General features: G+C 46.0%; 1 protein-coding gene across 2 annotated transcripts in view; it reads right to left on the bottom strand.

Annotated features, from left to right (window-relative positions):
• Positions 1-12,032, bottom strand: part of SLC6A9 (solute carrier family 6 member 9) — a 563,820-nt gene that overhangs the window by 391,860 nt on the left and 159,928 nt on the right. For both annotated transcript variants that reach the window (XM_085602775.1, XM_085602774.1), the window contains one exon: positions 5,492-5,659. In XM_085602775.1, the coding sequence (XP_085458901.1) occupies positions 5,492-5,518 (27 nt within the window). In that variant the 5' untranslated portion in view covers positions 5,519-5,659. The remainder of the gene's footprint in view (positions 1-5,491; positions 5,660-12,032) is intronic.

The following is a 12,032-nucleotide window of genomic DNA, read 5'->3' on the forward strand; positions in this document are numbered from 1 at the left end:
AAAGCGAGACCTGTTGGCTATGCCAAGTGGTCATGCGTCCGGGAAAGTGAAAGTGATCGCGATCAAACATGAAAGCGGCCGCGAAAGTGAGAGTAATCGTGGTCAAGCGCTGCGCGCGCGCACATGCACTGTAGCTCTAGGCTGGCCTGGTAGCACTTTTTGGAGCCCTCTCAATAAGTCTCACCAGACCAACGCATGCGCTGGGTCAGGCGAGACCTAAAAAACAGATAGTTTGCCTTCATTGGACATAGATTAAGCATGCATTCGTAGGAATAAAAATGACCAACAGAGTTATACATCTTGTAGGAGCTGGCAAGTAGTCCATGCATAAAGCAACAGAGGTGGGAAGAGACTTTAAATTAGTCCTTAGGTTTCTAGGAAATGTAACCTGAGCTTCAGCTCTGGCTGAAGGACTTCAAGAGCTCTTGGTAAAATGAGAGTTTGACGTTTAGGCGCTCCCAAACCCATGGCAAGAAGGCCATGTTTGAGGCCATGTTTACTATGGAACATCTTCCTGTTGGCTTTCATGGGGGCACCAGAAGGCATCTTCCTACGGTGACCGAAGGGTTTAACTGGCAGATAACATGAGGAGTTTTAACTTAAAGGCCAAAAGAATCGTGTTCAGATGTGGAACCACAACTAGAGAATGCAGCGCATTTTTAAACAAGTCATTATCACTGCGAGGTTGGTAAGGATGGGACAGGGTCAGTCGCCTGTCATGTGAGACAGGCCAGTACCGCTGGCAGGCCAGTTGAGACGAGGCAGAGCGAATGACAATACATGTCATTTGCTCTGCCTCGTGGTTACTCACGGGTACCCGTCATTCGCTCTGACTCAAGGAGGCTGGCAACTTTCAAAGCCAGAGTTTTCCTAAAAGTGGACTGACCCAACCCCAGCAGCAAAGGCCCCGCAGAAGCACCGACGTGTTGCAAACCGCCTATTTGTTTAGGCGGCCATCCAGCCCCAGGCATTGTTCACATACAAATCAATGTGGCGAAACGTAGGGTTGTGCGATAGCGCTGAATCCCGCTTCTACGGGTAAGGATTTGGCTCCAAACTCGCAAGATTACTTTCTATTCAAGTTAAAAATGGAGGCGTGACTAGGCCTGGGCGGTAAATTCTGTTCCGGTCGTGGAATTTGGGTTGTTTCGCGATCTGCGGACAACGCGGAATCGCCCAAAATTCCGCGGTTTTGCGGAATTTTTTGCTTGTTCGCGCTTTCAAAATGCATGTTCGCGAGATATTTCCCCCCTGAGCACGCAAACAGCATTCGCGAACTGGAAAAAAGCATCGCAAACGGACGGAACAAGCAATTCCATGTGTTCGTGGAACTCTGCGTGCTCGTGGAGATTTTTTACCGTTTCGCTGAGCTTTGCGTAGCCCTGGTGCCGACTTAACGAGGCCTGCCTTGGCGCGTGCCACTGTATGCAAAAAAATCATGATGGAAAGATGCAGCCAACGAGCCGCCAATCACAAGGCTCCGTGGGTCCGGTCGTATTGTTATTATTATTCTAGGCTAGCTGGTTTGTGATTGCTAAAGTTGTTTCGGATCAGACTTGTTTTAAAACAGAGTTCACATTCCATTCTTTTTGTTCTGCTCTTTCCATTAAGCAGCCAAAACCAAAAACGAATGCAAAATTCCACTGCCGGATTCGCAAAGCCATTTGCGCAACTGAAGTATGCACCATGCATGGCTTAGGAGTGAAAACTCACATTTGCAATCCAGAAAAGAAAGCGTTGTACTTTTTAACTAAAGTGAAATCAGGAAACAGAGTACAAATAATATGACAACAAAGCTACATACGTGTTACGGAATCTGCAATAGACGAGGGAAGATCTCAACTTCAGTGTTTTTTCTATGTTTATTTCCTCGTTTAGACAATCTGTACAAACCTTCCCGCAAAGTGTTCTTTTCCTCCTCTTCTTTTTTTTTTTTTTTTTTTCACTGGTCCTCCCTCTGTAGGGGGAGGTGGGTATGTGGATGTCCCAAGATGCCCCTTGTACATTTCCACAGAAGTTTTTTTTTTAACTGACACAACACAAGTGCTGGATGTCCCCACATGTGAAATGAAGTCATAGCTCAGTCCGACACCCAGTCCTTTAAATTTGGGGTAATTTGCGAAACGGTTTTAAAAAGGGACAACATTGTATTAATATGTTGTTTACTATACAGTGACCCAAGCTTGCGGCTCTTACTTTGAGCATCAACTCATATGTGAAAACCTGAAGCTTTCTGTAGTTTTTCATCTAGAGGTCATGTTGGGTCCACAGACCAGGTTGTTGAAATTTGGAACTGGAGCCATGTTCAGTCCTAAACCGCCATGCTGTTGTTCAGGGGAAGGACAGGGCGTGCCCCAAAAGCCACAAAAAATAGTAATATTGCTAAAGCAGTTCACCAAGTTGAGTTGTAGGGTAACTCTATGGACTTGGGATCATGTGGCTACTAGGCCTGGGCGGAGTTCGAAGTGACACAAAACTCTGCTGCGCTACATGCAGTTCTGCAAGCGGCGAAGTTCATTATGTTGCGCTGTTCGTGCAGATTTTTAGTGCCAGGTGTTTGTCATGCGCTTGACAATCAGCACAAATGGCATGCGCAGTGTAAGATGGCGCAGCTTCTTTCTGCCGCAAGAGTAGGTGTTCTGCTTGAGTGACAGCTTCCTCAACATGAACGGAAGCTTTCTGAACACAAGTGGTAGCGGCCAGCCGGGTCCACCGCCTTTGAGAAATCTCACCGGGAGGTGGTCTGGAGTAAGATTTTACTCGTTCCTTGCTCGCCAACTTAACATTGGCAAACGCGAGTGAGGAAAAAAGTCCATTCCGCTGTGCAGAGCGTAGTTTTTCGAACTGCGCGCTCTACGCAGAGTGGAAAAAACTCTGTGAGTGGAAGGGAATTTCACACCCAGGCCTAGTAGCTACTAAACATCTGTATGGGATCGCCATGACCAGAGCAATGAAATGACACAATTCTATGCATTTTCGAGTTACTCAGGGGGACCTATAAACAGCTTTTGTATGAACATGGTCCTAGGCTTCCAGGGACCATGGTGTAGCTGTGCAACATACTGGGCATGACCACAGGGCATGCCCTATCAATATTACTTGGCCTCAGGCCACAATCTGCACCGCATGGGGTATAGTCTTGCCAAGGCCCTAGGCAGGGGTTGAAAATCCTTAGGCTATGCCCAGTGCCTAATAAGCGTCTGTAAGATATCTTCAGCACCCCTTTTCAGAAAGTAGGTGCCACTAACCAGGTTTCTGTTTCATCAGAGTACTTGTAGAGTGAATGTGTTTACACTCTGCAAGGCCTACAGAAATGTAATATGAGCCAAACAGCCCCGGCTCTATAGGGATGGTGATTAGGCACAAAAAATCATTATAGCTAACCAACTAAGGCTGTCATGTAGGTCAAAGCACCTGTGGTAACATACCAGAAGGATAACTTGTCATTCTAATACACTGAAAATGCATGTGCCTCTTAAAATATGTGCCTGAAATTCAATGTCTCAGGGCATGAGAATTCACCAGTCACACTTCTCTACAACCAACACACTACGATCGCGGACTTGAATTCAACCAACACGGTGCCAACTTAGGCTGTGATTATGAGTTTGGGTGTTATTTATCACACCTGATAAATAACAATACCACTGGGCATGTTATTTATTGGGTGTGATAAATAACACCTACTACGAATTGGTGGGGAATAACATGCAGATTTTGGTGATTAACGCACAAAAATCTGCATGATACGGTAAATACTGTTTGCTTTTCCCGCGTTAAAGTTTGACAGTTTTGACCTGATGTAGTTTTAGAGATTTAGTATTGAATGTGTTAAATACCTTCAAACTTAAAATTCCAACCCACACGGAAACAGGAGTTTACATATGGGTCGGAATTAACCGACCCACTCATAATCAGGCTCATTGAACTGTCTTGTATAAAATATTCTACATTTATACCACACTCGTTTGTAACCGGCACAATGGGAAAGGATACACAGAAGGTAACACACCCTCTTTGAAAGTGGCAAGAACCTCCACCATGCACAAAGTCATGTAAGGCACCACCAAAACCATATCCTAATGACTCTATATCATCAGCGTTCAACACAATCACTTGTACCCACCACTCCTACCGCTCTACACCACAAGCATGGTCAAACAACATCATTATAGGAGGCAAGAAATTCACTTAACAACTGGTGTTAAGACTCTTTGTTATATAGAGCTATTCACCTTCACTAACAAAAACCTTACATATTCCTCCAATAAACCTTATTTTGAGGGAATCTAATGCTTCGGATACACAACCTAAAAGCAGCTCCATTCATAAGGTAAGGCTAGCTATGCACCGACTCCCCACCCAGTGTGCTGCTCATGACCTCACATATGATGTTGCAAATTGCATTTTTCGTGACATGATCAATCACGTCACCTATGACATCACAAGTGACACATTGATGACATCATGGTCTTGAAATAGACAGATGCAACATCTCAGCTGCCTTTAGTGCAGAACAGGGTGCACACAATCTCACAGTCATAGGCGTGATCATATGCACAAAACAAAGTCACCCTGACATAGTCCCGGACAGCAGAAGAGTGATGCGCTGTACGTGGTACCCAGGGGGAGTCATGAATCTGAGAAGATGTATGAAAGCAGGTACAGGCACCAACACGCAGTGACTACAGTACAGTCTCATGCAGATGTATTTTATCTGCCGCGCCCATGGTCACCAAGCTCCAGGCTTGAAAAAAGCCCCAAAAATGTGGACAATGGCTGTTGCAGCAGTGGCCTCTTCTGGTTGTTTCTGATGGAAAGGACTGCTACATCATTCAAAGTGTATTCTGAATAAACGGTACATTAGATCTATGTCTTTGCACCCTCTGTGAGATGATTGGGAGTCAGGCACTCAGATCTGTAGGCTGCCACCACCAACACACAATATCAGTGGATAAGTGGACCTAGAACAATATGATCCTGAATGATGAGGGTTAGGACAGATCTACCTCCAGCACTTCCAACAAGTGGTCGTTGAGGGTGAGACTGGAGGCCGGAGAGCAGTGCCAGAGCAAGAAGATAGGCCTCAGGTGAGCAGTCCTTCTCTAAAGGAGTCTAAGCCTACGGGGACCCAAGACCACGCCCGAGGCTGCCTAGACTGATCCAGCAGTAAAGTGCACAACACAAACCACAGCTCACCTTTGCGTTAATTCAAGGCTAGACTACACTCGTAAGGAAGAGGACCAGTGAATGCAAGCACAAGATCCTGCATTGAAACGGTCCCTCATGCAGAGCGGCTAGCAAAGGTGTAATCGATATTTAATGGGTTACATTTTCTGGTTGAGAGCAACTGTTTGATGGCTCAGCACGTTCCTAGAGGACTAAGCTCCTCTCTAAAAGGAAGACTACGTCAGCAGGCAGCAGACGCACTAATGGAGGAGAGTTTCAGAGACCAGGGCTGCATCCATCTGATCCGGCGGAGTTGACTCACCAGGATTCCCTCGCCTTTCTCTGCCATGGCTGCCACTGGAGGAGTTGAGAGAAGAGGGATTCAGGGTCCTGGTGGTTTTCCACGAATAGCAGCAGATCCCTTCTTCTCCTCCAGATGTTTCCTTCCCGGGTGAAGTCCTTATTCTTGGTCCCTGGGGACTCTTCAGTCCTAAGGAGAATCAAAGAGAGGGTTCGATCAAGAAACAAGCATCACCAGACAGCTACTGAGAAGGTAAAGAATGAATTCAACAGACTTTAAGTCTTAAGCACTGCTCTTTTAGTCACAGATGTAAAAAACATAAAAATAAGCTTTCCAAGTACCACCTCCACTTTGATCGCTCATAATAGCTTTGCTGATTTTGAACATATTTGCGGTTTAAAATCAGTACATTGTGCAAAATAATGTATGCAGCGCTATATTGTAGACAGGCTATGGTGACAATTGAGAGAGAGTAGTTAGCTGCAGCGGCGTCACTAGGGTTGGTGTCACCCAGTGCGGTAACTCCTGGTGACGTGTGGTCCCCACCACCCGCACACCCCTAGCGACGCCACTGGTAAGTGGTGCCCACGAAGGTGGCACAGGCCTGAGCCAGCGCATCGTGTGGGTGAAAAGAGGTGCAAGCCTATCAACTTTGAAATCATTTCCACTATGTGACGGTAGGGAGAACGAGGAAATAGCGCTTTGAAGGGGTAGGGCGATGACGAGGGTTGCGCCTTGCTACCCACATATAGCCATACCTAATCGAAACTCCCCCTCCGCACCTTCAATTAAGAAGCGCCCTGCAGCTGCCTGTCTTGTCCTGGACTGGGCTGTTTTGTATGCGTAAATGGGTTAGTGGAGCTCAGAGCATGTGCGCACACGCACGAGCTGGGAACCTACAATGCGCGGTGGTTACAGCTCACTCTACAGTTCACCGTGTGTCACACAGTTCTCACCGGCCCGAGAGAACACGTGATGAGTGCCGAAGCCTTGTGTCACACAGGGCGTCTGTCTGCGAGTGTCTCCTAGTGTGGGCCTGTGGAACTGTCACTGTGTCTGCTTGCTTTGGTGTCACCCCATGCGATGGTGTCACCCGGTGCAGTCCGCACCCTCCGCACCCCTCTAGTGACGCCACTGGGTAGCTGTGAGGTGAACACATTAACAAAATAGTGATGGAATATTGGCACGCGTGGCACACAGAGCATGGACTGCGTAAGTGATCCTAACTTGAGATATACCACCACCAGGAGGACCTTCAAAATAGCCCTCAAAAATCACCACTACCACCTCGAAGGCTCTCTGGGTCAATGGACTCCCGTTCCACACGGAGATGTAAACTACTGCTCAGAGAAGCCCATGAACACCTATTCATCTCTAAGGTGAAATGTATGCTTTAAGTGCAAGATGCATCTGTTTAAGTTACATTCATATATGTGGGAACTCTAAAGCAGGGAAAGTCCTCTGATATCAATAAAGAGGGATCTTTACTAACTGTTCTTTAATCGGAACCTCTTGTGTGCTTGTTCCTCCATTTCTGGGTAGGCAGTTTCCCATCTTGTGGCCTTTTCTTTAATGTCCCTTTGTCCAGCTCCACTGTCTGTCTGTCCATCCCAGTGGATGCAGGAAGTACTGTGCAGTGTGCGGGATCCCGGACAGAGCTTCAGGGTCCTACTTTTATTTTGCATAAAATCTTTAATTTCTCAGCATCTGTGTGCATTTCCCAAAAAAATGCTAATTTCACACACTTCTGTTTGTCAAACTCCAGATCATTTGGGAACCAGGTGGAGCTGCATAACCTGGTGTGTGGGAGCTCATGCATGAATGGAATGGACATTGTTTAAAGAGGAATTATCGAAAGACAACAATATCCTGACTTTTCCACTGAAGCCAGAAATGCCCTGTGCATTGTGCCTCGGATCTCAGTGAGCACCGAGGTACCAGACACATCCCAGACTGCAGCCTTCCTTCTGCGAAACAAAACTGATAAACCTGTTTCCACGATGAAGACGGTCCACAAACAGACTCACTTTCGGTTTTGCGATGAGAACTGCATCTGCTGGTCTAAAAGAACAGCTCATAGCTCTGTGAGTCATTGATGACGTGTAAGCACCTTTTTGTGTATGGCTTTGTAACTCAATAAATATTTCCTAGTCAAATATCTTCCTGCGCTCTGGGTTGACTTTACCAGTGAAGCTAGCTTTGACACTGGGGTGTCCCTACCCTGAAAGCCAGGGGGCGCTGTGCAAAGGCAGCCACTTATCGCTCCTTGTGGTCCCACCCCACACCTGCATAGCCAGTACTTCCGGGCATCAGGAAATAGGCCCTCATCAGAACCAACAAGCTGCATGAAGAGAAGCTTGGCACCAGGCACAGAGTAACGCCACTGCCCTCTGCATCTGCCAAGACCAACAGACTGCACTGCCGTGAAAGGGCAGGACTTCCAGCTACAGCACAGTTGCTGGAACCAGCCCACCGTGACCGAATGGAAGCTGGCACCTCACCAGGCTGGCACTGGCGGGAAGCAGCAGAGGAAAGCTACTGGGCTGCCTGCTGTGTTAGTTACACCGTGGAGGTGTTTCCTTGTATCATGGGCAGGCTGTTGGTTACGTCACAGCACGTAGATGCTTTGTTATACGGGGGAGGCAGGGGTGTGTGTGTGTGTGTGTGTGTGCGTGTGTATACACGTGTATACACACACACACACACACACCATAGACAGGCTGCTGCATTTGTTACACCATGTACGTACTTTGTTGTACGATAGGACGGTTTAGCATTGGTATGGCGGTGGGGTGCTTTGTTGTACTATTGACAGGCTGCTGCATTAGTGACACTACAGCTATGCATTGCGGTACCTTAGGCATGCTGCTACATTAGTCACACCACAGGTGTGCTTTGTTGCACCTTCGGCAGGCTGCTGCATTTGTTACACCATGTAGGTACTTTGTGGTATGATAGTGCGGTTTAGCATATGTAAGGCGATAGGGTGCTTAGTTGTACCTTAGCCAGGTTGCTGCATTTGTTACACCATGTAGGCACTTTGTTGTATGATAGTGCGGTTTAGCATTTGTAAGGCAATGGGGTGCTTTGTTGTTCCATAGGCAGGTTGCTCCATTAGTGACACCACAGACGTGCCTTGTTGTACTTCTGGTAGGCTTCTGTGTGTGTGCTTGCTGTATGATGAGCAGGCTGTGTTTGTTACAAAATGGAGATGTTTTTTGTGCCATGGGCAGGCTGCAGCGGTTGCGATGGTTTGTGTACCATAGGCAGCCTTCGTGTGTTGGGAAGCTTTATCGTACAACCGCAGGCTGCACTGGTTGCAAATGCAATACCACCGAGGTTATGGCCTGGAAGTGCTTTGGTCTATGATGGGTTGGCTTCGTTTATTTCACCATTAAGATGCACGATTGAAGCATGGAAAGGCTGCTGTGTTTGTGTAACATTGAAGTGATGCAGTATATGAAACCATGATGGATGGAACGCTCGAATGAATCTCAGCCACTGGTAATCACTCGGGCCGCATCCCAGTCCACTGTTATTTTGCACACCATGCCAACTCAGTTTGGACCCAGCCATATGCAAATCAGTCTTGACCCTGCTCCAATGGCAACAATCCAGCCAGAAATGCCAGGCCTGGGCCTCCCTGAACCAGAACACGAGTAACCCAAGACCGGCTTTGACCCCGATGCCTTTGCTGTATGAGGTTTGTTACACCATGTAGATGCTTTAGGTACCATGGAAAGGCTGCAGTGTTTGTTAGACTGTGTAGAGTTTTGCTGTATGAAGGGTAGGCTGCGGAGTCTGTTAAACAATGGCTACCATGCAGTTAGACCAGTGGCGTAGAAAGAGGGGGGCACAAGTTTTAGGGGTGGTGTCCTCCCTCACTCTTATCTGGGCAGCCACCGCAGGAATCACCAGCTCCCCTCCTGCTCTTACATGCCACGCCCGCGGGCAGCAAACGCAGGGACCGCCACGGGCACCACTTGTTCTAACTCTGCCCCTGAGTTACACCTGCCACACACTGAAAAAGAACCCTGGCCCGGGGTTAGAGAAACTGTGGTAGAGTTTTGAGAGCATCGCGGTCTTGGAACAGGTGTGCTTTAGTAATGTAGGAACTGGGCCTTCCAAGCAGTAGGGACTGGAACCCGGATGCTGGCGCTTGGCAGTCTCTGGGAATGGTCTTCAACACAGCAACCTCTTCTCTGAACATTTGAATCACAAACGTCTTCGAATAAATGGGTACTTCTCCAAACATTTTTATTTTCCATTCTCTTTGGCTAATTGTACATTTTCTATTCTTGCATGAGGACGCTCATGGTTCCATATAGAAGTAACTGAACACAAAGGGACCAAGTTTTTGATCCCATACAGGCAGCACAGCCACAAAACTGAATAAATCCAATCAATTAAATACTATATTCTTTTTCTACTCTTCTTCCATTTGCTACTCAATTTCCTTTTCATAATTTTTCACTTTTCTTCAATCCATTTTATTCATTCAACTTCCATGCAGAAATGTTCACAAAAACACAGGAAAGATGGTTGCCACAGGTCACGTTTTCTTTATTAAAGGAACCCAATGCATTTCCGGATTGTTCCCTATAGAAGTAAATATGGCCATTTCTAATTTAGATCCAAAGGTAGCATCTAATTTACAGGAAATGGCAAAAAAAAAACATATAGACAAGAATAAGGGGAGCATTGACATCTTAATAAGCGCAACCGTCCCAACTATTGACAAGGGTGGCAATTGCTATACTTAAAAAACCAAGAACTTTCTTCATTAGTGGTACAGAATTATTAAGAAACATATCACATTCCTGTTCAGAAACAAACAGCCCCAAGGATCTCTTGGAGTCTTTTGTAATTTCCCCTTAGCTTTCAAGGGAGAATCTCGAATGTCGTACTGAATAATAGAGATTCAATTTTAGATTCATTAATCTTGTAGCCCCCCAAAACTAGTGTATTTGTTTATTTTTCTTACAGCCTACCGAGCTGTTCTTATATTGTTTATATTCAGGGCTACTGGTATTATGAGGCAAGGGAGAACCAATTTATGCAGCAGAGTCGACTGAATTGTACCCCCAAAAAAACGTAAATTCCGCGACCTAATGCGACAATTTTTGTGATCGTATTACTTCATAAAGCTATAATTTATTTACTTGTTAGCACTGTCTCTGCACAGGTTTCACCTCATTAGTACCAGTTTAACATCTAACTAGATTAATAAGCAACTGAAAGATTACCAGTCAACCTTTGCATAGAGCCTTCTACTGTGCAGCAACATGGGTCACCGGAATTTTAGTAACTTTTGATTTGTTTGGGTGAGAAATAGCATTTTTTTGTTATACTCTGCATATAAAGCAGCAGATGGATTACGTGGCAAATGCAGCAAATACATATTTATATGGAAAACATAACGGCCCTCGTTATATCAGTGATAAAAATAAAGGGATGCCATCTCCACATAATTTAACCCATGAAGTTTCAGGAAACGCACTGCGATTGCATTATGTAAGTGAATATATTGGGCCAAGTGTTAACTAAATAAAGCAAAAGGTATAGGAGAAAGGAGGCATTCCTGATGGGTATCTCTGTTGGAGCGCATATATCTTGGTATAATGTAGAAGTTGATCTCGGGAGCAAAGGGGAAACTTGAATTTTTCCAGTATTTTAAACAGAAACCTCCAGTTAATGGGATCCAAATTATTTGCAACATCCAACAAGATAATCGCTGCTGTTATTGTATCTATGCTCACTAGATCGATACCTTACGACATATAATGCGCATTGGTCCTTTGGTTTCTCCCTGTTATAAAACCGTTCTGGTACTTCTGTATGTAACTAGGCGCGACGCCGTACACTCGTTAGCTAAAAAACCTTTTAGTCAGCAGTGGTGGCTCCCGCTAAGGCGGAGGAATGTCGCCCACTGCTTTTTGCAGTGTAAAAAAAGGACAAATAATACGATAACTCAAGGTTATTATGATTGTATTTCTTCCTGTGTGGCATCTTTGCGGGGCGGAGCTGCTCTCAAAGCAGGGGGAGGAGTGGTCTGCACTCCCTATGTGAGCATGAATGTTTGGCCGGCCATCTCGGGCCAGCCAAACTGTCATGTGCACTGTGCATATTCTCGACCCAAGCTGCATTACAGCCTGGGTGGAGAACATGCCCACCCTCCAGTCCCTGGTTGAATGCCAAAACATGGTGCTCAGACCAATGACTGGGGGTGAAGGTTTTGCCAATGTGCAACATTCCATCCATCATCTTGTGTGTTTTGCTCAGACCAATCACAACATGCAGCATTATGATTCGCTGTGGGGAGCCTGGAAGCCCTGGTGCTTCCTGTTTCCCCCATAAAAGCCAGGAAGAGGACGTAGGAGAGGTGGCGGCCAGCTGGCCGGTCGGGAGTGATGGAGCAGGTAAAACATGATTTTGTATACCTCCTCTAATTTGCATGAAATTAATTACATAATCATTCTAATAATTAATTTACATAACATGTTTGCAGTGGAAGTGGTACCTTGATAAACATAAATACACATGGGACTAAGTTGCTAATTGC

The sequence above is a fragment of the Triturus cristatus genome, chromosome 4_2 (assembly GCF_964204655.1).
Source record: "Triturus cristatus chromosome 4_2, aTriCri1.1, whole genome shotgun sequence".
Lineage (NCBI taxonomy): Eukaryota > Metazoa > Chordata > Amphibia > Caudata > Salamandridae > Triturus > Triturus cristatus.